General features: G+C 28.2%; 3 protein-coding genes across 5 annotated transcripts in view; 1 reads left to right on the top strand and 2 right to left on the bottom strand.

Annotated features, from left to right (window-relative positions):
* Nucleotides 1-10279, bottom strand: part of LOC123265734 (atrial natriuretic peptide receptor 1-like) — a 227678-nt gene extending 217399 nt beyond the window's left edge. The window contains exons 1-4 of the mRNA XM_044729613.1: nt 9918-10279; nt 4523-4693; nt 4267-4441; nt 3894-4102 (exon numbers count right to left, since the gene is read on the bottom strand). Coding sequence (XP_044585548.1) covers nt 3894-4102; nt 4267-4441; nt 4523-4693; nt 9918-10143 — 781 coding nt within the window. The 5' untranslated portion in view covers nt 10144-10279. The remainder of the gene's footprint in view (nt 1-3893; nt 4103-4266; nt 4442-4522; nt 4694-9917) is intronic.
* Nucleotides 10280-12293: 2014 nt separating this feature from the next.
* On the top strand, nt 12294-15842 carry LOC123265738 (DNA-directed primase/polymerase protein-like). 3 transcript variants are annotated; one of them, XM_044729620.1, is made up of 5 exons: nt 12294-12875; nt 13563-14362; nt 14442-14637; nt 15696-15727; nt 15760-15842. In XM_044729620.1, exons 1-5 carry the CDS (start codon nt 12516-12518, stop codon nt 15764-15766), a joined length of 1395 nt encoding a protein of 464 aa, XP_044585555.1. In that variant the 5' UTR covers nt 12294-12515; the 3' UTR covers nt 15767-15842. The 3 variants fall into 3 exon arrangements, with proteins under 3 accessions (XP_044585555.1, XP_044585554.1, XP_044585552.1); XM_044729619.1 differs by having other exon boundaries at nt 15696-15842; XM_044729617.1 differs by lacking the exons at nt 15696-15727; nt 15760-15842 and having other exon boundaries at nt 12295-12875; nt 14442-14889.
* A 102-nt stretch (nt 15843-15944) lies between these two features.
* LOC123265737 (stAR-related lipid transfer protein 7, mitochondrial) lies at nt 15945-20822 on the bottom strand. Its single transcript, XM_044729616.1, has 6 exons — nt 20090-20822; nt 19856-20001; nt 18774-19051; nt 18586-18713; nt 18381-18520; nt 15945-16878 (listed from the first exon to the last, which is right to left on the bottom strand). Exons 1-6 carry the CDS (start codon nt 20518-20520, stop codon nt 16394-16396), a joined length of 1608 nt encoding a protein of 535 aa, XP_044585551.1. The 5' UTR covers nt 20521-20822; the 3' UTR covers nt 15945-16393.
* Between the last annotated feature and the right edge of the window lie 4867 nt (nt 20823-25689).

Here is a 25689-nt window from a genome sequence, read left to right as displayed (position 1 = left end):
GAGTTTAAAAAAAAATTTTTTTTAATTTTTAACCGTCTACTTATTTATAAATAACGGATTAAAGTTCAAAAATTTATGAAAAAGTATATATCTACTGAGTCGGACCGAAACAATTGCATGGGTTGCCTCTCCACGGGTGCAGTCTTGCGTAAAAATTATGGATTACTTAGATACAAGCTCATATACTTTTGCGGCGCGTATAATCTCTCATTTTTTGACAATATTGTACCATAACAACTACCTTAAGAAGATACCAAGTTTTTAGGAACTAAATATATTTAATGTATATGGGGTATTCCATGCCAAATCGACCACTTTTGAACTCGACCCCTTTAGATTTACACGGAGAAAATAAAACAGCAATGATTACTGTTTCGTACAAATATTAGAAAAATTTTCATAGTCAGTAGTGAGTGCTGTACGAAGCACGACTGGTTAGTGCCAGAACACGACTCAGTAGTGTGCAGACAATAGTCAGTAGTTTTTATGTAGCGCACTCTACTGTCCCAAAAATTCTAACCTCATTTTCTTCCAAAGCAGTACTGAGTACTGCACAAAGTAGTAATCAGTGTTGTTTTTTTTTCTCCGTGTAGCTGAAACTTTATCATTCTTTTCTACCCTTTGAAAAACATATTTGAGAATTTTTCAAATTTTTTTATCCAACCCCAAAAAAAGTTATGAATTTCCCAAAAAAGTGGCTTTTTTATTTTCAAATAGCCATAACTTTTTTAGACATTGACCTTTGGATACCTTTTTTTTAAAAAAATTTTTGTTTTTGAATGAACTTTTCGAAAAAATACACAAAAAAGATTAATTATGATCAATTCTATAAAATAATCGGTTTTTTTTAGCAAAATCATTATTTTTTCAAAGTAGGTCACTTTTTTTTTTATTTTTTTTTCTCAAAAAAAACTTCAATCAATTTGACAACTATTCTCGCTCATCCGAGGCAGGGCGGATTTTTTATTATATTTTCTTTATTTAATTGAAAAAAAAAAATTTTTTTTATTTTAGAAAATTTGACAATTTTTTTTTCAATTAAATAAAAAAAATATTAAAATAAATAGGCCCTGCCCGGGATGAGCGGTAATAGTTGTCAAATTGATTGAAATTTTTTTTGAGAAAATAAAATAAAAAAAAAAGTGATCAACTTTGGAAAAATAACGATTTTGCTCAAAAAAACCGATTGTTTTATAGAATTGATCATATTTAATTTTTTTTGGGTATTTTTTCGAAAAGTTCATTCAAAAACAAAAATTAAAAAATAAAAAGGTACTCAAAGGTCAATGTCTAAAAAAGTTATGGCTATTTGAAAATAAAAAAGCCACTTTTTTGGGAAATTCATAACTTTTTTTGGGTTGGATGAAAAAATTTGAAAAAATTTTCAAAAATGTTTTTCAAAGGGTAGAAAAGAATGATGAAGTTTCAGCTAAATCTAAAGGGGTCGAGTTCAAAAGTGGTCGATTTGCATGGAATACCCCATATATATCTATGACCTAATATGAGCTATATATATGACCTAATGTGAAAAAATTTTATTTTAAAATTTTGAATTAGTTTAATACATTCTTATAAGGTTGGCAATAGCCTAATCGGCTCATTACCTGCATTTCGAAAGAGTGGGACCAGGGTTCGATTCCGGCGCGCACCAATATTTTTCAATGATTATAAACTAAGAATATATGCGTTCCATTGCCAGCCTCTGTATCGGTCGGGTTTTCTGTGGTTTTCTCATATAGCAATGGAGGTAAAATGTCATTATAGAAGTACCTCCATACTATTTAAGACCGTAATGCAAATGCAGGTACTGATTATAACGCGTAAGTCGGCCACAGTCGCATCACATGTGTGTCGGGCATGAAAGAAAAAATCCCGACATGCAGGGGGGTGGGGACGAACAAGTGGTTGAGAGTTATAATGACGGGGTTGAGAGATTATATAGCGGAGAAAAAAAGTGGAGAGACAATAATTCCCTACCCTCCCTTGTAAAACACTCTACAGTGATACAAATAAAACCATCCTCAATTATAACCTCAATTATTACATTCTTATAACGTAACTGGTTCTAAATGTTATTTTTCTAAATCTTAACGGTGTAAAATAACGTTAAAAATTATTTTGGGCCATTTATTAGAATCATTTTAGGAAAAAATATTTCTTTTTTTGAAACTATACAAATTTTTTTTTCTTTTCTCATATAGCTTTAAAATATATTTGTGAAAATTCGATTAACTTTCTAAAGAAAAAGATTTTTCCACAAAAATTTTGACGTACCCCATTTTGGTCCTGTCCCTAAAATTTTATTTTTTCTAATAATTATTAATATCATTATAATCATTATTATTAAAATAAATTAATAGAAATGTCATTATTGTCAAATATTGATTTAAAAACGCCCTTGACTTAATTGGATAATGATATTGTAACTTTAAAAATAATAACAATAATAATTATATAACATTCAATATAAAAACATAAAAAGAATGTGTAATGTAAAGTTTATTATCATTTCGCGCGTTTGATATCGATTTCAAAGTTCCTGATTAAAATTTATTTATAACCAATTCGTCTAAATATAACATACAATTATTGACTTTGAATTTAAAAAAAAAAAAAGTTTCACCAGCAATTTAATGCCTCTTTTAGGGGAGAATGGAACAGATGCTAGAACACAAAATCTATACTTACACCCTGAAAATAAATTCTAAAGTAATTACTCCCAGAATTATATACGAAAAATAAATGGTTTTCGATTTTTACCAATTTATACTTTCGTAATTCCTTGGGGTGTAAACCCTCCATTTCTCAAAAATTTTTATTGCCCTTTTATGTATATCATTTTTATGAGGATAGAAATTAAGTATGGTTTACTATCCGTCACCAATAATAAATTTTTTTATAGGGGCTCTTATTTTTGAGAAGCTTAATTTTATGGAAATTTAATAGATATCGAAAATTTTATTATTTATTTATTAAATTTAAAAAATTATTATTTATAAAAGACTATAGTGAAATTATTATTAAATAAATATCTTACCTCCCTTTTCAATTTTTGATATTTAGAGGGTAGAAAAATCATATAAAATAATTAAAAAAAAAAGTAAAACATTTTTCACCCCTTTGAGCTTTATCAAATAACCCGTACTACGAAAATACTTTTGATCTCCAATAATTTCCACACCCAGTTCATCAAAATATAACCAAGTGAAAGTAATTTTATCTAATTATTCACTTTTTTTCGTTTTCATTAAAAAAACTCTCCGATTTTTATATCCTGTATTCAATTATTCAATCAAAGCCTCGAAAATAATTGTTTAACTCACTGGCTTCTAAAAAATTATTATATTACTTTCCAGTCGCTAATAATTCTCGGATTGTCAATTTAATTATCAATTAATGATACTTTTTCCGACCTCGAAAGCTTTTTACGACTTATGACAAAAAGTGTGTTTCATTGGTGAAAAAAAAAAATAAAAACAATCAAAGAAATTATCACCCAGAATGAGAAATACGTTGCTATAATTGGTCGTCAAATAAACGTCGTACATTTTATCCTTTGCAATTTTTGTATGATTTCAAGAAAAAATTTTCTTAAAGGAAAAAAATTTTTTCCTTGGAAATTTTTTAAGCCAAGATATTTATGAAAAAATACCTTAAATAATTACATACTTCAATATTGAAGTAATTTAATTTAATTATAAAATTGTTTGCCGCCAATACAAACTAAAAATCCAATTTTCTGAACACACAATGCATTAGTTAATTAAAACTCCATCTTAGAAGTGATTAAAAATTCTATAAAAAAATGATAATCATTAATAACCCTAGTCACCTTTTCTATTTGATTTCTTTAAAATTTTTCTTTTAAAATAAAAATAATATATTCGACTCACCGGCGTAGTTATTTCCGACATTAGTTTTCAGTGACTCGCGGTATTCTTCAGTGTTCATCCCCTCGATGTCGAAATTCCCGAACGTAATATCACCGCGCAATTTGATGAACTGTACCATTGACTTCATCATCAACTGGCACGTATGCTTGCCGGCTATTTTCCTCTGACCACTCGGATCATAAACCAAGTGAACTTTTTTCCAATTATACCTGAAAAATTAAGCATAAATCTTTACCAATTTAAATTTAAATTTAGTTTTTATGAATAATGATATAAATATTAATTACTGTTATAATAATTATTATTATTATTATTATTATTATTATTACTAGTAATATTATTGTTATTGTTGTTTGTTTTCTATAACAATTACCTATCCATGACAGAGACAAAAACATTACTTATATCACGGAATGAGAGAGTGCCGATCCGCGTGGTCATAAAATATTCATCCGAGCAAACTATTTTACTTTCAGTGAAATCAAACGTAAATCCACCGGTTGTGATCAGCGGCGCATTCAAAAACTTAGCGACTCTTCCGACATTGGCTGAATAGAAAAAATAAATTATGTTAAATTATGCGCATATTTGCCTTGAGCTATGAATAGTCATTAATAATTTATATTTACCAACACAGTAGTCGCAAGCTGGACCAAAAAATAGATGCACACACTCGGCATAACTATCAATTGCTGCTATTTGAGCATATGTTGCGTCGCAGTGGTCATCTTTTGGGAGTAATTTTAGTTCTAACCAGTTCGGAAGGATTTTTAGTGCTTTTAGCCTCGATACTGCTAAATCTGTAATTGAAAAAGTATCAAATTGTTAGTAATTCAATATTTGGTAATTCTGAAATCCATAGAAATCATTTTTAGAATTTTTTTCAACAATCAGATATTTTTTTGCTTAAAGTTCAGAAAAAAAAAGAATAATTTAAAAAATTTAAGTGACAATTCTTCGATAAAAAAAATTGTTCAAAAATTTTTCTTCCAAGTTTTTTGGGAAATTAGTTACAAATGGGGTCATCAAACCTATTTTTGGCGATATCTAGGTGGAAAATTATAATTTTTTGATTATGCTTGTATTTACGGTGAATTTATGATAGCAAATGTCGTGAAAGGAAAAAATAAAGATTTCGATAGCTCTTTCGCCTTTAAAAGTTGGAAAAAATTTCGGCTCTCATGTTTTTGGATCAAATTTCTATTTTATCTTTTTTTGATATATATATATTTTTTTTTTTTGAAAACTACATGAAAAAACGAACAATTTAAAAAAAATATATCAATAAAATCAAATAAAAATTTCGTTCAAAAAAATGATTATTAAAATGGTTGACCCGACTTGTAAATATTTACCGTTTTTTTTTTTTAAATTTAAAATACGGAAAAAAAATAATAGAAATTACTAGACCTAAATGGACACATTTTGTCGAGGATTTTCGTTTAACTTAATATTTTTGTTAATAATAAAAACTTTAAAACTAGTTGAAAAATTTAATTTTAGAACTTTTTATTGTTATTTTGTGAAATAAAATAATTTGAACAAAAAAGATTTAAAAATGTCGATTTTCATGCCAAAAAAAAATTACTTTGAAGAAAAATTCTTGAATCAAAAAAAATTTACTTAAATTAAAATTAATTTTTAAGTTCAAAAATTTTTTTACTTGATTAAAAATGACCAAACTCTTCTAAATACTGTTTTTGGTTTAAAACTTAATTAATTTTTTTATCATTACGTCATACGATACAATTACTGAATATTTTGATAATAAATCAAATTGTATTAAAATTTATTAATTTTAAACATAAATTAAAAAGAAATGATAATGCAAATTATTTGAGCTTAACAAAAATATTTCTACGCTTCTTAAAATTCATAAAAATTTCTTTCATATAAAAAATCAAAATTAGTAAATACACGGAGAGAAAAGAATAGATCATACTCCGATATAGAATGGTAACCATTACTATGTTACATAGTAACGGAGATTTTTGTGAGAATACTCTGTAAATTTGCTGATAAAAATCTTAAAAATTGTGATAAAAATATGAACAATCACTTATTCGATGCGAAAGTAAATTCTGAAAATAATGCTGTTGTTTTTTTATTTTTTGATAAAAATTTCAATTTGTTCTTAACAAAAAACATAAACAAAATAAAAAATCTCAGTATTTCGTAAATAACTCAATAACAAAAATTCGGTATTTATACGATATAAATGCTGTATTTTTACCGTAATACTTCAGTTATTTTAGCCAGTTTTTTTTGTCGAATTATTACGAAAAAACTACGAAATAAATTCAGAATATTTACGGCAATACAATAGAAAAATTACGGTATATTAACATCATTTAAATCGTAAATGTACCGCATATTTACTGTAGATCTGCGGCACTATTGCGGTAAAAAACCGGAAAAGAAGATCCCTACTTTCTATTACCGGCAAAATACCAAAAATATGCTGCTTTACTACTATTTTTCAATAGCTTAAAATTTTTTTTTATAATATTATAAATTATCATGAATAATTTTTAAGGAAGTATAGGACGTACATTCCGTTCACTAAGTTTCATTTCACAATGCATATACCCGGGAAAAAATGATCAGACCTGACCATGCCTGTTCATGTATGATCAGGCCTGAAGTTAGACCTGATCATGCCTGTTCATGTATGATCAGGCCTGAAATTAGACATGATCATGCCTGCTCATGTCTGAAGCGTCAAATACGCTCAGGCCTGAACAGGTCTATTCATGTCTGATCAGACCTGTTCATGCCTATTCATATCTGACGGGTTAGATACGCTCAGGTTTGACCAGGCCTGTTCATGCCTTTTCATGACTGATCAGATCTGTTCATGTCTGAAGCGTCAAATACGCTCAGATCTGATCATTCCTGAACAGGCCTGTTCATGTCTGATCAGGCCTGTCCATACCTGTTCATGCCTGAAGGGTTAAATACGCTCATGTCTGTTCATGTCTGATCAGGCCTGTCCATGCCTATAAAAGTTAATTAAATTTACCTTACGGTAGGTTTTTAATGATAATCAAAATACTTTTATTTATTGAATAATAAAATATACCGTTTATTGATAATTTACAAATTTATTAATCGAAATTAATGTACATACACTGAACATATTCAAAAATTTTTTCTTAGCATATTTGGTCCTTAGCATGAATAGGCATGGACAGGTATGATCGGGCCTGAGCGAATTTAACGCTTGAGATATGAACAGACATGGACAGGCATGAACAGGTATGATCAGGCCTGAGCGTATTTAACGCTTCAGACATGAACAGGCATGGACAGGTATGATCAGGCCTGAGCGTATTTAACACTTCAGACATGAACAGGCATGATCATGTCTAATTTCAGGCTTGATCATACATGAACAGACATGAGCAGGTTTAATTTCAGGCCTGATCATACATGAACAGGCATAGTCAGGTCTGATCATTTTTTTCCGGGTAGATCTGATCAGACTTGCATATATATGACTATATATAGTCAGAGATGTGATAAAAATTTTTTCTTTGACGAAAAAAATTTGTTTGGTCATCACAAAAAGTGCAAAATTATTTTTATCATTACGTTTAAATAATTTTGAAATAAAAAATTTGTTACATTTTCTATGGGATGTTTTGCTCTGCTCTGCTTCTGCCTAATATTAAAATCATTACTTATTTTATTATTTAAATAAATGTGGTTATAATGAGATTCGGTTAAATAAATAAATTAGGACTATCAAAATATATTATAAAATCAATTTTTATATTATATTTATGATAAACGTATTCGATACGTTATGTACTTCATAGAATTGTTGTCACATAAGATAGCAGCACAGCAGGCGGGAACTTCAAGGCGCACGGATATCACCAAAGTTAAACAGCATTGAGCGTGGTCAGTAGTTGGATGGGTGACTGCTGGTGATTCAGCCGTACAATTATATGTAATCATTTTTTATTTATTTTTATTTATTATAGAGAATTGCGTATGACTCTATCAAATATTATATCCATAAAATTAAGCAAAATAATTAATTAAAAGTAACAATGGGGTTTCAGACCTGACCATGTCTGATCAGGCCTGATCAGGTCAATTCATGCCTGATCAGGCATGGTCATTTTTCATCTCTGATCAGGCCTGAAGACTCACGCCTGTTCATGTCTGATCATTTTTTCCCGGGATATAGCTATACTATAGTACGTGACTTGAGAAGGATTCATTTTGTTCGAGACTGTACTTTCAGAAAACTTAACAAGTTTTTACTAGTGATTTAATGATATTTAGCTTACCGAAATAATCTTTTATGCATTAAATAACTATATTATTATCAAATAATTGATGATTTATTTTAAATTTGAATAAAATAATAAGTTTTTTAATTTTAAATATTTTTTAAAAAGTTTGGTAACGCAATAAATTTTATCGTGTTTGCGCATGCGTTGACTGCTCTATTCGTGTTTGTGATGTGTACGTGTGTATTATGTTTACAAGTAATGCTGTTAAAAATATTAAAGCATTATGTTATGTTTTATAATAAATAATAACAATGTTATAATACTTTTCTTAACCTATTTGATATTTCTTTTAACCTATTTCATTGAAGCTTTAAATTTCCCGCGTGACCCACCATTTGCGACGTTGCCGTCAACATAACCCACATTTGCTATGGCTGACTATTTTTTTAAAATTTAGGTTTTTCAAACTCGATTATTTTTATAACTAAGTTCTCTCAACTTAATTTTATTTTTTCAATAATTTTCGCAACTTTTTTTTTTACAATGAGTTTTTTAAAGCTTTCTCATTATTTTTTCATTATGAAATTTATTAAAACAAGAGTAGGTGTGAGATCTGGTAGGTCATTACAATGTTAAATGACCTATTTTTAATCTTTTTTTATGAATAAACTATGAACCCTAGGTCTCTGAAATTTTAACACAACACGTAATAAATACATTTCTTTCGATCCTAAAAATTTTAAATAGATCTCATTATTTCGACTTAACGCCTATACCTCCTTAAGAGGTTGATAAATTAATTTCACTGATTTTATTATTATTATCATTTTTTTTAGTCCAGACCGGGGTTCGAACCCGGATCATCTAGTTACGTGCCGAAGGCTCTACCAGTTGAGCTATCAGAGACACTATCCGAATCTATTTACTCAGTCACCTAATAAGACTCACCGAGTAATGAACATTATATCTTTAATTATATAAGTATAAACGCGGTAAACTTGCAGTATATCTTTGGTATTTTTACCGTAGAAATACCATTTTATTATTGTAAAATTATAGTAATATTATAGTTAACTAGAAATTTGAATAGCTACGCGCGCGCCTAAATCTTAACCAATAATGAATCGTGGCCAAAAGTACGGTAGAAATGCTGTATAACTATAGTAAAAAAACTGGCCAAAATAACCACAGAAATACCGTATTATTTCAGAATTATAACGGTTAATTTATGGTAAACGCATTAATACCGAAAATTTACGGTATTTCAAAAACCGCGAGAGAACTATAGGTGATAACGAAAACCGGAAAAAAGATCCTTAAAGAAGAGGGAAATTTTTGAAAAAAGTCTCGACTCCCAGAACTCTAGCTTCAAAAACAATAATTTTTGTTCCTCCTCTTCTAGGATCTTTTTTCCAATTTTTGATATCACCTATAATTATTGAGTTATTTACGAAATACTGAGATTTTTTATTTTGTTTATGTTTTTTGTTAATAACAAATTAAAATTTTTGTCAAAAAAATAAAAAAATTAATAACATTATTTTCAGAATTAAATCCGCATCTAATGAGTGATTGTTCATATTTTTATCACAATTTCTAAGATTTTTTTCAGCAAACTTATACAGAAATTCTTACAAAAATTTCCGTTACTATGTAACATATAGTAATGATTACCATTCTACATAGGAATAAAATCTATTTTTTTTTCTCCGTGTAACTTTTAATCCAGTCAAGAATAAAAAATAAATAGTTTCTGTACAACGACAAAAACAATTACCTAAAACAGGCATTACTTTGTACAAAGAAATATCAAACAATGTATTATTAGGAAGGAGAACGGCAGCTCTCAATTCACAGGATATGAAGCCCCGTTGATTTTTACTACAAAGTGCTTCACAGTCGCGAGCTAATTTTGTTTCTCGACAACTTGAACGCGCTATTGTCGCACACATTATCGTAATTAACAATGTCGCTATTACTTTCGTGAGACATCGCGGCCCCATACCACGGATCGACAATTATTCCAGCCCCTGCACTATACACTACACAGTAAAACTTTTGTCAACACTGCTAACCGACATTTTTCTTTATAATTAACAATTAATTATTAATAATTAATAAATAAAACATCACTCCGCTCCGGTAAATAATTTAAACACAAAGGAAGCAATCACAAGCTTATAAAATATAATTTTATTATTTATAAATTCCAGTAAAGTCTATTAATAAAAATTTTTATTAGTTAGATAATGATAATGATATGAAATAAAAAAAAAAGTTTAAACTATTTATGGATAATGTTATCTTCGGAATTGTCACACGCTAACTGACCGTACCTTCAGATTATCCACGCGTACATAATGATAATTATTTTCGCTATCGCTGAATCACTATCGAATATTTTTTTTATCATATCAAGATTATTGTCGTCTTATTTTACTGAAGTCTTACTTTGTTTACTAATTTTTATTTTCTTCATTTATTTAATACTATTTCATTGTCGATATTATTATTTATTTATTTATTTATTTATATCATTGAATTTCGATAATTTTCACCAGAAGAATTAATTTTTTTCTTTCTTTCAATTGAATCATTCTTTGAATTTTAAAAGAGAAGTCGAAAACTGCATTATTTTATATTCTTTAATATTAAGATTGTTTGAGAGAAAAATAAGGTACTCTCTTAACTTTTATGTTAAAAAGTGGATCTAGATTTTTTTTTTATCAGATATTATAAAAAAATGGTAATTTTTTTAAAAAAGAAATGGAATATTCTAGACAAAGTAGGGTAATAAGAATTAATTTTCTTAAAATAAAATTTTTTTGCACCGAAAAAATGTCTTCTTGCTCCCCTGAATAAAAAAAAAGTATTGAGACAAGGAAAAAAGTATTGAAAAGTTAAGTATTGAATTGACTAGAAAACCAATTCTTTTCAATACTTTTTTCTTTGTCTCAATACTTTTTTTTAATCAGGCTCCAAAACAACTTACAAGTCTCTCGAAATATTCTCCTAATTCAAGTAAACTTTTTATTCTGTGTACTTAAATAATTGAATTACACTTGACATATTTATATAAAATATTTAATATTTGAAATCAATTATCATATTAAAGTAGTAAACGCAATACTTCAGCTAAGCTTTATTAAACTGAAAAAAAATTCACTTGATTCAAGAATCAAAGTTTTGAAGCAATAAATTATTTTGAAAAATTCCTAAACTGAGAAATTTTTCCTAATTTCAGTGAATTCTACTTGATTAAATAATTTTTCGTCTTGATTCAAGATAATGAAACCCTCCAAAATTATTTTCTTAGTTCAAGAATTTTTCTCAAGAGCCAAATTAATTTTTTTTGCCTAGTGTACACATCGGTACTTGAGTGCAATCATTACCTGTTAAATATATTATCAAATTTCTAAAAATGACAATAAATTAATCAAATAATGATATCATAATTTCTGATTTAAAAATTACATCAATAAAAATTATGCGTCAATAAACAATAACTCATAAAATTGATCAATTAAGTCTAAATTAAAGTTTATGAGTGGAAAAATTTTATTTTAAATTTAAGCAAAAAAATTTTTCCGTGAATTTATCAAAGAAACTAATGTATGTAGTACATGACCAGTGTTTTCTTCGTTTCAAATCATTTCGGTTATTTAACATGTTACCATTATTTCACCGCAGTAGTTTTAATGTAATTTAATTCGTTACTCAATCGCTCTTTTTACAAGTGAAAAATTTTCTTCCTACTTTTTCGCCTCTGTTATTTCAAATTCACTATTTGTGTAATTTAATTTTCACTCAATTACTTTAAAATTAAAATTCAACAATTAATCATTAAATGAGAAAAAAACAATATTATTTTCTTCTTATCTATCGTCCCGATTAAACCACGTGCCACTTTTATACATAAAATTTATAAATAAATTATGAAAATAGATTTTTTCTTTTATTTCTAAATTAGCGTTCCGAGAATTTGAATTTCGCGCCATCTAGAATAATTTTTAAAAATCATTATTTTGAAGTTAGTAACAGTAACGACAGCTGATAAGAAAGAAAATGACATGGTTTTGTAAAACGAACAAAAATTATGAAAGAAAACATAACCGTTGGAATAAATTTATTTTTAACAGACGTTTGATGTTCTATAGATTAAAAAAAGGAGCAGGCTCGTGCTTGTTTACTTTACAATTACAAGTAAAAAAAAAACTGCGTGTTGAGCGTGTACATAATTTTGGCGCGACGTTAATCACATGTTACTTTTGAGAAATTTTATCTAAAAAAAAAAATAAATAAACAAAAGCTATTTATTAGTTGATAAAGTAAAAAGTAAGTGTTAATGTTAATAAATTTGAAATAAAAATAAATAATGTCACAAAAAAACTCAAAACTGAGCCCGATACCGGCGACGAAGTTTTACGGCGCATGCAGCCAGGTGAGGAAAAAAATCCAGGATATCGAGGAACGCAACAAGAGTTATCATTTGATGACTTTTGGAACACAAGAACGTATGCCGCAAAGTTTGTTGGGACCGACGCAAGACTGGGCTGAATTTTACCGCCAAGCAGAAGCTCTTCAGTTAGCGGATGCTAAATCAACAAGTATTAATATTCTTCTGACATTTGTTTATGAGCAACCAAATGGCCGTCGTAAATTTATTGTTGCACATCCTGAAGTTTATTGGTGGTATTTCAACCGCACACTGCCTGAAAGGAGATGTAGTTATGAGGTAATTATTTATTTCACTTATTTGTTAGTTTTAAATTTTATTTTCATTTTACTTTTCGTTAGTTAATTGAAGTTTTTGGTAAAAGTTATTTATTGGAGACTTGAGATGATTATTTTGTTGGATAAAATAAACTTTTAAAATTTTAACAGTTAATTTTTCTCCAGTTTTTGTTAAAATTAATATTTAATGTAAAAAATTTTGGAGTTGAAATTTAAAAAAAATTTTTTTTTTTAGCTTATTAATTATTTTAGTAGAATGGAGTATTTTGACAAAAAAAGACTTATTTAGAATGTAATTTCACAAAATTGTATTTCGGTTAAAAAATAAGAATAATAATTTATTTTGAACAAAAAATTTGTAGTCAATTTTAGTAATAAAAAATTCCAAAATAATTATTTATAATTTTATTTTATATTTTAGTACTCCAATATTTCATAAAATTTGTCAAAAGTTAGAATTTTCATTTAAAAAGTAAAATCATTCACTAAAACTCCAAAAAAATACACTCAAATCTCCAATTGATATTAAAATAAAAAATTTCTGTATTTAAAACTCCAAAAAATTAATTAAAGTAAAATATTAATTATATATTATATTATTAATATTAAAATAATTGATAAAAGTAAAATAAAAATCTCGATATGAAATATTAAAAAACAAATAAATAAAAACCAATTAAAATTACAGGTGATCCCAGAAGGAAGTCCCTGCTGCCTGTACCTGGACTTGGAATTCCAAACAGACCTGAACCCAGAGCACAACGGGCCCCGAATGACTCAGACCCTGATCGACATCTTGATCGCGTTCTTCCATAAGCACTGGGAGCTGTCAGTGACCAAGAAGAACGTCTTGAACCTGGACTCGACCACCAAAGTAAAATTCAGCCGGCACTTGATATTCCGGCTGAAAGACGTGGCCTTCCACGACAACATAAACGCAGGTCGTTTCATGAAGTCGATTTGCGCTGAAATAGAGGACTACATAAACACCGACGGAGTTCCGTTCCACGACGTGCTGAGCTACTTCAAGCGCGAGGAATTGGAAGAACTGTTCATAGAAACGGGAAAGCGGCGAAAATTGTTCATCGACACCTCGGTCTACTCGCGCAACCGACACTTTCGCATCTACAAGGCTACTAAATGGGGAAAAATGTCTCATTTGGTGAGAGCCAAGGACTGCAAATTCAAGCCGATCACCGAAAATCGCGACAAAGAGCTTGAAATATTTTTAGAGAGTCTGGTTAGTTATTTCCCGGACAAGGATAATCTTCAGCTGCTCGAGCTCAGTGATGATATTGTTGCTGATTTAACCAAGTATGACAGCACGCAGTTTAGAAGTTTCACACAAGCTTCTCGGGAGCAGTACCAATCCTCGCCTTATCCGGCGATTGATAAATTTATTATGGGCATTGTTAAGCCAGGAACAATTAGAGTTTCTAAGTATTTTGATGATAGGAAGATCATCACGTATGAAATAATTGGCAACAGGTAATTATTGTTTGATGGTTGAGTTATTGATATTGTTGATGTAATAATTAGTTATTATAATTGGTTTTACTTGTTACAGGTACTGCGCCAATGTCGGAAGACAGCATAAGAGCAATAACGTTTACTGGATCGCGGATTTAAAAAGTAAAATCGCGTATCAAAAATGTCACGATCAAGAAGACTGCGCGGATTTTCGGTCTAAGCCGATAATGTTTCCCGATGAACTAACGTTTATTATTGACGAGGAAGACGATGACATTTTCTTTAGTGTTGATGTAAGTTGCTTTGATGATTCTAATTCCTCCGATCATAATCAAAGTTTGTGATACGTTTATTATTCATTTGTATTAAGATAAACTGTTGAGAATTTAATATCTTTTGATACTACGGGTTCATATCAAGTATTTTTATTATACTTGGAATTGTTTAATGTTATTGTTAGATAACCGAGTCGGTTTGTAATTTATATGAAATTTTATAGAAATTTCAATGGATTTAAATATTTGTAATTATTTATACACTTTTTTTATATTTTTTCGCAAGTACAAAGAAAATGTTAGGGCTAAAAAAAATTTTTTTTTTTATATTTTTTTAAATAATTTTTTGTAATTAAAATTTAAAGAATTAATTTAATTATAATGAAAATTTAAATTTAATCAATTAAAAATAGCCGCGAATTATTTATTCAGTAAATTGTTTTATATTTTTTTTTTTTTTTAGTTAAAAATGGCTTTACAAAGTTAAAATTCAATAAGTTTTATCAAAAAAATTTGATTGAATATTCAACGAGTCTAATTATTTAGTGACTCTTTTTTTATATTTTTTCGCGGGTACAAAAAATATTAGGGTTGAAATTTTTTTTTTTAATTTTTTTAAATGAAAATGAAATATTTTTTGTAATTAAAATTTGAACAATTTTGTAATTTATTTGATTAGAATTGAAAAAAAAAAATTAAAAATTTAAGTTTAATCAATTATATATAGCCGCGAATTATTTATTTAGTCAATTGTTTTATATTTTTTTTAATTAAAAATGGCTTCACAAAGTTGAAATTCAATTAGTTTTATCAAAAAAATTTTATTGAATATTCAACGAGTCTAATTATTTAGAGTGTTTCCGAATTACGGATACTGAGTTATCATCAACCACGAGATAACTTTATTACTTAAAAATAAATCAATTTAATTATTTTTTATAAAAAAATGTTCATAAATAATGAATTTAGTTATGAACTTTTGTATAAATTAGTCAATTTAAATTATTATCAATGAATTATATTTATATGATTATCAATGTTAAGGCAATAATTAATGGATTACATACTTTTGGCAGGCTAAAAAAAAATGCTATGACATGGAAGGAATACTCGAAAGCTGAATTAAAAATATCCTTATAAAAAATAGTTAAAACTGTTCTATAAAAAGACGGAAAATTTTCGTAATTAATTACTGTGAATTAAATGAATTAATTCTTGAATTACAAATGCAACCTAAGACTACTTTAGTAATAATATTATTTTGAATATTTTTGTATTATTGGATTGAACATTAATAATAAAATTACTGTTTACTTATGTAATAATTATTCTTGTTATTATTATTATTATTTTTACATCTCGATACATTTATCGCTCATTCATAATTAGTTAATTAATTTAATTAACCACCAACTACAACAAATATTATCATTATGTACACATTCAATCAAAAAACAAAGACAATCAACATATAATTCTTTATATCAAAATAAATTCAATTCAAAATAAATTTTAAAATATAACATAATAATTGATAAATTTAAACCAAATTACTCTGTATCTGTTTTGAAAACTACGGTAACTTTTAATCAATCAAATCTTAATAAAAATATCAAAGATTATCATTATTTATATACGAATAAATAAAATCTTTGTACTATCTTATATTTTCAACAGTATTTATCTCAAGTTAAAATTTATGGCGGGAAAATAATAAATCTCATCTATTTTCGTCGCTAACAGTAAAGTCACGCGTCGAAAATGTATACAATTGTCATGCAAATAATTTCGTTAAAAAAAAATACCTAAAATAGCCGGTTTCTTGTTCATTATTTTGTTCTAAATCTTTGTCACTTTCTTTAGTTGCACTTTCTTCACTATTACTACTGTTATCATTACCATTAATACTATTACTATTTTTATTATTATTAGTATTATTATTACTGGAATAAACAATATTATCATTATTAGCGGCCGAACTTTCAATAGTTGAATTGTTTGACAATGATTCGTGAGAGTGAGCTTTATTTAATTTAGCATCGACGTTAACGATATTTGATTCGCTAGCAAAGTTAGCGCCATCGAGATTCATCAAAACTTTACTGCTGTCATTAGAATTATTATCTTCAGCTTCAATGATTTCTTCGTCTTTATCTGTTAATATGCTAGCAGATAACAAATCTTCTTGTTTTTTAATGCAAATATAATTTTTGTAATCCTTGGCAGCTTGTCGCATGCGACATAAGAAGTCGGGTAATCCTTTAAATACATTCAAACAAATTATTTTTTTTTATCATTCAATATTAAATCTATATGATTTCATAAGGTAAGTTTTACATGCTAAATACAACAAAAGATGTTGATAAAGATTTTATATTGGTCGAGATTTTAAATAAAATTCTACTACAATTAAATTTTTTAGCATTAAGGTAGTTATCGTGGTACAATATTGTCAAAAAATTAGAGATTATTCGCGCCGCAAAAGTATATGAGCTCGTAGCTAAGTAATCCATCATTTTTACGCAAGACTGAACCTGTAGAGACGCAACCCATACAATTGTTTCTGTCCGACTTCGTAGATATATACTTTTCCATAAATTGTTGAACTTTAATCCGTTATTTATAAATAATTAGACGATCAAAATTTTTTTTTATTTTTTTTAAACTCACAATTACATTAAAAGACTGTCAGTTTTTTAAATGCTTCTGACAGTTAGTTTTTTTTTTATAACTAAGAAACTGGTACAAAACTGCAGAGAGCGTATACAATCAATATTAAATATCCAATTTTTAATTGAATTCATCTTGGGTTATAGGTGGTCAATCGAGTTCAAATTATTAGGGTAATTGTGTCATTACCCCGTACAAAAAAAATTCTGATTCAAAATAAATTTAAGATTGAAATTCATATTTTGACACAAATATGAATTAGTTTTGAGATCAATCCAAATTTGAAATTGTTTTGTAGATAGAAATTAGCACGTCTGTAGAACTTTCAATCCTGCTTCAGAATTTTAATAAAGACTCAAAAATATTTAGGATTAATTTTATATATAAAATATTCTTGTCTTTATTAAAATTCTGAACCAGGATTGAAAGTTCTACAAATTTTTAACTTCCCTCAAAAAAAATTGAAAATTTTTTGAAATTCGGGAAGTTATTGGTTTTACTCCGTTTTGCGAAAATCGAGTTTTCATCAGATCTCGACGTCTTAAGGTCACAGGAAGCTTCCCTGACTATTCCCGCGATGGTGTCCGTGCGGCTGTGTGTGTGTGTGTGTGTGTGTGTGTGTGTGTGTGTGTGTGTGTGTGTGTGTGTGTGTGTGTGTGTGTGTGTGTAAACCTCTTATAACTTTTAAACGGCTCGGCCGATCGGATCGAAATAGGTGGCGATCGAAAGAGTATCATTGCCATTAAATTTCATGAAAATTTGAATCTATTCGGTTTGCTAGATTTTGAGAAATCTCAAAAATAAAATTTCCAAAAAATCGTTTTTTTGGAATAACTCGAAGAGCTCAAAAGCTTAGAACAGCTAACTCTATGAGCTCGGAGAGCTTAAAATAACATAAATTATATTTTTAAACTCGAAGAGCTCAAAAACGTCATAAGTGCAATTTTAAGAGCTTATTTATGGAATTAGCGGGAAGTTGCAGAGATGGCCTTTAGGGTCAACCGTTTTCCAGATTTTTTTTAAATAAAGTTTAATTTTTGCTTTTGTATTCAGCGTGTAACTCAAAAATAATTAAAAAAAAATTAAATTACCACTTAATGCGACCCACGCAGTAACAGCAGAGGGTATATTTACACCAGGATCGTCAAAATACGTCAACCCAAATTCAATACCTGGCTCGCTAAAACTCGTAGACGGTTTTATTACCATGTACGACCAATACGAAGTAACCCTACAATAATTTAAAAAATATTATTTTATCATTCATGCAATTAAATTTATCTATAATTTAATTACCTATAAGTATCAGGTCTATCAGGCGCATCTGGATGATCAGTAACACGACTGACAATGACTACAATATTTTTTTCTTCATCCAAAACCCATCTACGCTGGTAAACGTAATCACGATTCGAAAATAGTCTCTGTAAATAATTAAAATATTAAACAATCGACTGAACAATTTAATTCAAATTATTTATTACCGGCCATATCATTTCCCAGTAAATGATATCAGTACGATGATCTTTGGCGGACAAGGATTTTGGATCAGTATCGATAATTTCCAATTGTTTGGCCGTTGGATCCCAGACTTTTCTATAGTCAACGTCGACTTGTACTTGCAAAAATTCTTCAGCACTGACATCGGAAAAGGTACCAAACACTTTGTACGCATACATCCCACCAGTATTAGGTTCTTCTCTCCGCCAAATTATCATATCTTGTCTTTCGATGAATGGCTCCCATTCATTTTCAATATTTTCTGTTTTTAAATTTATAAATTCAAGTGTTTGATAAATAAATTTTTTAAATGGAATGTAAATTGAGTACTTTCAATAAAATAATTAATAAAAAAAATATTATATCGACGGTCTAATTAGCAATTGGTCTAACTCCTTATTTTTTAGAGGGTGATTTTTTAACATTTTGATGTAGCAATAGTCTAATTATAAATTATTTGAATGATCCAAACCAAACTATTATACCTCTATTAGATATTAAATTGTTTTTTAAAGTGATAATAAATTTTGAACTAATTGTTTTTTCGTACAAATGGAAGATTTTCTAAAATGGAGTTAAACAATTTGCTAGTTAGAACGTCAATATTATAATACTGACGTTAAGAGACATTTTTAAAATTTTAGAATTATTTTTTTAAATAAATTATGAAAAAAAAATTCCATGGAAAATTGAGTAAATTATTAGTCTATTTTATAATTCTATTTTAAGCATTTTTAGCACTAATTTATTCATTAAATTTTTTTGCTTTTACTGTTTTTATAAGATTATATGATAATAAAATTAAGAGATATCTGATAATTTTTGAGATTTTTTTAAAGAAATAAACTATGATAAAAAAAATTATTACAAAAACTTGCACATGTAGAAATTCTAAAAAATGATTTATAAAATTTTTGTAAATATATTTTTTGTACTAATTGATTTTTCAAATTAAAAAAAAAAATTAAAATGTCTACTGATTTCAGTTTCATTTCTCTACTATTTTAAGTACATGTAATAGACGTATGCATATTACTTTAATTGTCATATAATTCATTAATTTTACCACTTGAATTGATGGATTTTGATTTATTACATGTACAATACGTGACATCAGGTTGTTTCTTATCAATGATTAATCTCAGATGACAATTTTCACAAACTACAGTGGTATTACGTAGCTTATGAATTGTTTTTATTTCACCAGCGTAACTAGAAGAAAAAAATTACCAATTAACAAAAAATCAACCAAACAATTTTTAAGTAAAAAAAAAGAAAAGTAAATTAGGCAAAAGCTTACCTGTAAAGCTCCTGGTCATCAATACGCTCTTCATCCCAGTTAAACATACTTACACCAACAGCACTAATTAAAAATTCCTTGCTGTTTCTAGTTTTACACTTTCGCCATAATTTAAATAATTTTTTAAACAATAAATCTTCCCAAAAATACGGATAAAATTGATATAATTTCAAACTACGTTTAACACGCTGGGCAGCTATGTACTCGAACTGACGACAGAACAATCGCGCAATTACGATTGATTGTTCAACGAACCAAACACTAAATTTATTTTTATAATCACGGTATTTATTTTTACAGTGGAAATTGTTATTATTAGCGGAATTATTTATAAGTCTACAGTTTTTTGGTACTAAAATACTGTAGGTTGATTTATGAGGTATTTTGTAGGTAAATAAATGTACGATTTTAGATAAATTTGACGTGTACATTTTAAACAAGCTGATTTAATTAAACTTTAACTAATTAGTTAATTGGTTTTATGTAAAAAAAATATATATGTGTAATTTATTTATATGTACATGTGTATTAGTATTTATATTTATGTCACAGTATGTACATCCTTAATGACATTTATTGTAGTCAGTGGTTAATCACTTAGTTAATTGTTAAGTCAACAATTTCGCGGCTTTTAATCTCTATTGTCAAAGTATGTAACAAATTTCTAACTACCTCGTGCTTAGCCAAAAAATTACCACCTCAATATATCTTAATTATTTTACTTGTTATTATATGTAATTTATTAAAATACAGTGTATGTAATCCAAAAATTATTGTTTCAACTTTTTTTCTAGGTGGCGCTTGCTTCGAATTTTTAAAAGCTCGCGCCAAAATAAAATGGCGGCAAAAATGGACCAACAAAATGGCGTTAATTATTGTGGTGAAAATTTATTGTAAATATATTTACAATGCATCGATTAATCACCAATTAGTCAATTTTATTGTAATTAATCGATAATGATGATTAATTTTTGTAAAATTTCAGTATAAAGAAGAAAAATTAAAAACTTACGGATCAGCAGAGGACGAGAAAAAAATTTTCTCCATATTTGTAGTGAATTATTACATTTTTAGATAAAAATATGACAGATTGTTATTTTAGGGCCAGTTTTTCAATCCAGGAAAAAATTTTATCCAATAATAAAATATATCTATATATTTCATTTATATAAATATACTGGCAATAATAATTTTATCTTGGATAAAATTTTTTATCTTGGATTGAAAAACTGGCCCTTAGTGACAGTAATTAAGTGATACTTTTGTTGGTTAGTGTGATAAAATAGTATATTACACATCTAGGGTAGTAAAATAAGAAATGTCTCACTCAGATCACATGTAATTGTTGTCCGAGGCGAAGCCGAGGTCAATAAACATGTGATCTGAGGCTTTCTTATTTACTGCCCGTGGTGTGTATACTATTTTTCTCCTCGACGGAGGCGGAAAGCGGCATTTTCGTTTAGCGCAGTGGGAGGAAAATTGACGCTTTCCGCCCGGAGGTGAGAAAAAATTATTTATTTATGGAAAAAAGAAAAAAGACAATTGAAAACTTTGTTGGGTCTGAAAGACGCATATACCCAGTGGATATTTTTTAAACAGTTTTTTTAGGTTGGTACTCTGGTCTTCCGAGGTAAAAATCTAGATATCTACCATAACAGCTTGGAATAAAACAGGTAATAGATTTAAATATTCAAGTAAATAAGGGAGCCTGGGGCACGACGGCCCCCTTAAGCCGATTTTTTCTTTTTGTGGCTTTTAACCATCAAATTCATATATTTTCCATCTATTTCGAACGAATCAATCGAAATTTTGCGAAAAATCGAAAAAAATTTTTTTTTCTGGGGCACGACGGCCCCCTCCCCAAAAAATCATATAAAAAAAATTTTTTTTTTTACTAAATCTATTACCATAAAAATTTAGAGATTCTCCTCCCAAAAAACGTCGTCGAGGGAAAACTACGATTCTTACGAGTCTTGAGTATCGCTGAGAATTCACAGAAAAAAAAAATCAACATGAAGCAAAACCTCAATTGAACAAAAAAAATAAAACGAAATCAAAACCAAAAAATTTGAAAAGAAAAAACATTTAAAATATAAAAATGATGATTGCCATTATCTTTATTGCTATAGACTTTCCTCAGAGTCCTCAGAGTCATGGATTCAATGTAAAAATTGTAATAAATGGTCTTATGATTCTTGCACAGGTATTGGCGAAAATTATTCTGACGAATATGTCTGTGATCATTACGAATAATCGTATATTCATTAAAATCTCTCAATGTGATTTCCTAATCATCGAACATTTAGATTCTTTTTTTTTTTTTCAAAGCTTAATTTTTATTAACGTCTTAAAAAATTATTATAAATTTCATTGTTTAGCTGTTAATTAGTTTTAAATAGATTCTAGTTAAAAATATAATTAATTTCTTTTATTGCACTCGGAGGTTTTAAATCTACGTACAAGAAAAAATATAGAGATGTTATTTAACAATGAATTGGTTACATTAGTTTACATTGATTGAAATCACAGGTTGAGTTTTCAGATTGAGCTTTTAAAATACATAATATCTTGAACCAGACCTTTTTTTTTATATTTTTATTAATTCAAAATTAGAAATATGAATTGCGCAAAGTAAGACATCCTTGAAGGAATTCAGATAAATTTTTGAGATTAGGTTTCTGTCTGGTGCAGAGGATACCGTGATCAATAATTAATAATATAGTTATTACTGTTTTTATTTCAAAAAACTGTGTTTTCAATTTTTTATAAGCTACATAATTCAACTTTTCATTAAATTTTTCAGTTTAATTAAATTCATTCTGATTCATTAACCTGAAAAAGTCTAAAATAATGAATTCTTTAAATTTGTCATTTTTTTTTGAGTGATCCATTATGCCCCACGTATCTCATATTGGCCCTAAATATCATAAAAACATCATAGAGGTCATGACGGAAAATGGAAAAAAAAATTTTTACCAAATTTATGAGGGGCCGTTATGCCAGAGACCGTCGTGTACCACTCTCCCCTGTATAATTAAATTGTTTGTAAAATTTTTCAGTTCAATTAAATTTTTTCTAATTCATTTTACCACGAATTTATCACAATTTGAAAAAAAAAATTTTTTTTCGTAACAATTTTTTTTTTGAGTGGTCCATTGTGCCCCACATATCACATGTTGGCTCAAAATATCATAAAAACATTATAGAGGTCATAACTTAAGGGAAAATGAAAAAAAAAATTTTTACTTAATTTTTGAGGGGGGCCATCGTGCCCCAGGGGGGCCTTCGAGCCCCAGGTTCCCCTACTCGAGTATTTGAAGCAGCAAATTCCAAGCTGAAAATTGTAAAATGACATTAAAGTTAGATAATAATTAATTTAGCAAATATTTGATAATTTTAAAAATATTTGTAACAAATAAATTATGACAAAAAAAAATGACATGTAGAAAATAAAAAAATTGTCAAGTGACAACTAAATTTAATGTCATTAAAGTTAGCAGTCTCTATTCACAATTTTTTAATTTTATTTAACAAAAAAATTTGTTCCACAAAACTATTTTAAAAAAATTGCATACTTTATTTTCAAAAATGGACATGTCTATTCATACGTAAAAAATCTGGAAAACGGTTGACCCTACAGACCATCTCTGCAATTTCCCGCTAATTCCATATCTAAGTGCTTAAGGGTGGGGGGGGGGGGGGAGGGTTTTTAAAGCGAAAAAGAAGCATATTTTTATGATTTTTTTGCAGTAATATGAGTGATGTAATTTTATTAAATTTAATTACATATTATTGTACAACTATTGAAATATGTCAGAAAAAATTTTCAATGAAAAATATTAATACATAAGCCGGTGACGTTGAATCTCCAGAGGCGCCTTGAAAAAAAGGGGTTTGACGATGAACATTATAACTCGTTACCGGATCATCTGAAACAAAAATATTGATATGCGTTTTGAAGGGGATATATTTCTCGAGGTAATAAAGAAGAAGTTTTTTTTTTTTTTCTATTTTTTATAGTACTTGAAAGTGGAAAACGTGATTTTACCTAAAAAAATCGCGGATAATTTGTTATTAAAAAATAGACGAAAATAAAAAAAAAAAATTCGAAAAACGGTTCACCCTAAAGGCCATCCCTGAAACTTCCCGCTAATTCCATTCCTGGGCGCTTAAAATTGTACTTATGACATTTTTGAGATTTTCGAGCTCAAAATATAATTAATGTGATATTTTGAGCTCGCTGAGTTCAAAGAAATAATGTTTCTATACATTTGAGCTCTCCCAGCTCAAAAGTCTGATAGAAGTTTCATAGAACACTATTTTTGGAATTTTCAAACCGCAATAACTTTTGAATGGATCAACCAATTTTCACGCGGTTGGCGACATTCGACGCAGTTTTATCATCCTCATGAGTTATTTTTAGGTTTTAATTGATCGAACCAAAAATTTCGGAGTAATCCCGAAAAAACACTTTTTTCGGTTTTCTTTCGTTCACGATATCTCTCGACAGAATCGACCGATTTCGACCAGCTTGCTGGCGATCAACGTGGTTTTTCAAGCTTAAAGGCGGATTAGTTTTTGAAGTTGATCGATAGAGCCGTTTGAAAGTTATTCCAAAAAAACCACTTTCAAAAAAAATTTTTTTCTTATTTTTTTTGAGATTTTTCAAAATTTCTCAAAATCTATCGTTCCGAAAGATAGTACTTTGCGATTTAAAGAATTTTCATCATCCAGTGAATCTCGTATTTATAAAATATTTAAACGTGTAAGGAAATAAATGTGAAATAATAATAATCGTTTAGTGTAAATAAAATTTAATAATTATGATGAAAACTGTGTCAGTAAGTTATTTATGGTAAATCCTGAGCATAGAATTTTTTTAGAAATTTTTCATTACAAAAAGTTGGAATTTGAAATTTTGAAAAATCGGAAAAAAATGGATCCCATCGATTGCCCATTAAGGGACTAGGCTTAAAAGTTGGGGGATAATTGACAGTTTTTTAGAAAAAATTTTCAAGAAAATCCATCAGTACGTGTTTTTTGGAAATCAACATTTTAAAGTCAAAATTTGAAAATCTTATAGAAATACAGTTTAAAAATTTTTTTTGATTTTATATCCTAAAAGTGTGTTTAACAACAAAAATTTTCAAAGAAAAAACGTCCCGATTGGCCCATTTTTCGCAAAGTTACAGACATTTGAAAAAAAGAAAAGCGATTTTTTTCAAAAATTGATATCTCGAAAACGGCTGGGCAAAAAAAATCATGGAGGTCTTTTTCAATAGGTACTATAACATAAAAAATTTTCAAAAAAATCGCAGATGCAAAGGCAGAATGCTATCCGATTTGGCGTGGAATGCCCCCTATACATCAAAATCTTAAAAATTTTGAAAACAGTGCCGTGTGAAAATTGGTTCATTCATTCAGAAGTTATTGTGGTTTGAAAATTCAAAAAATATTGTTTTATTAAACTTCTATCAGACTTTTGAGCTCGAAGAGCTCAAAAACTTATAAAACAGCTAACTTTCTGAACTTGGAGAGCTCGAAATAATATGTAAATTAAGAGCCTTAAATCCATTAAATCCACGCTGCGTGAGTGTAAA

This window comes from Cotesia glomerata, linkage group LG5 (assembly GCF_020080835.1).
Source record: "Cotesia glomerata isolate CgM1 linkage group LG5, MPM_Cglom_v2.3, whole genome shotgun sequence".
Classification (NCBI taxonomy): domain Eukaryota; kingdom Metazoa; phylum Arthropoda; class Insecta; order Hymenoptera; family Braconidae; genus Cotesia; species Cotesia glomerata.
Note: the sequence above shows the minus strand (reverse complement) of the source record. Positions and strands in the feature narration are given on the sequence as shown.

Bases quoted from the DNA above. Each gene is read 5' to 3' on its own strand.
- LOC123265738 (XM_044729617.1), top strand. From the start codon at position 12,516: ATGTCACAAAAAAACTCAAAACTGAGCCCGATACCGGCGACGAAGTTT. The intron at 12,876-13,562 runs GTAATTATTTAT...TTAAAATTACAG, and splicing joins AAAGGAGATGTAGTTATGAG to GTGATCCCAGAAGGAAGTCC. The intron at 14,363-14,441 runs GTAATTATTGTT...TACTTGTTACAG, and splicing joins TATGAAATAATTGGCAACAG to GTACTGCGCCAATGTCGGAA.
- LOC123265737 (XM_044729616.1), bottom strand. From the start codon at position 20,520: ATGTACACGTCAAATTTATCTAAAATCGTACATTTATTTACCTACAAA. The intron at 19,052-19,855 runs GTAAAATTAATG...ATTTAAAAACAG, and splicing joins AAAATCCATCAATTCAAGTG to AAAATATTGAAAATGAATGG. The intron at 16,879-18,380 runs GTAATTTAATTT...ATGTATTTAAAG, and splicing joins TGCGTGGGTCGCATTAAGTG to GATTACCCGACTTCTTATGT.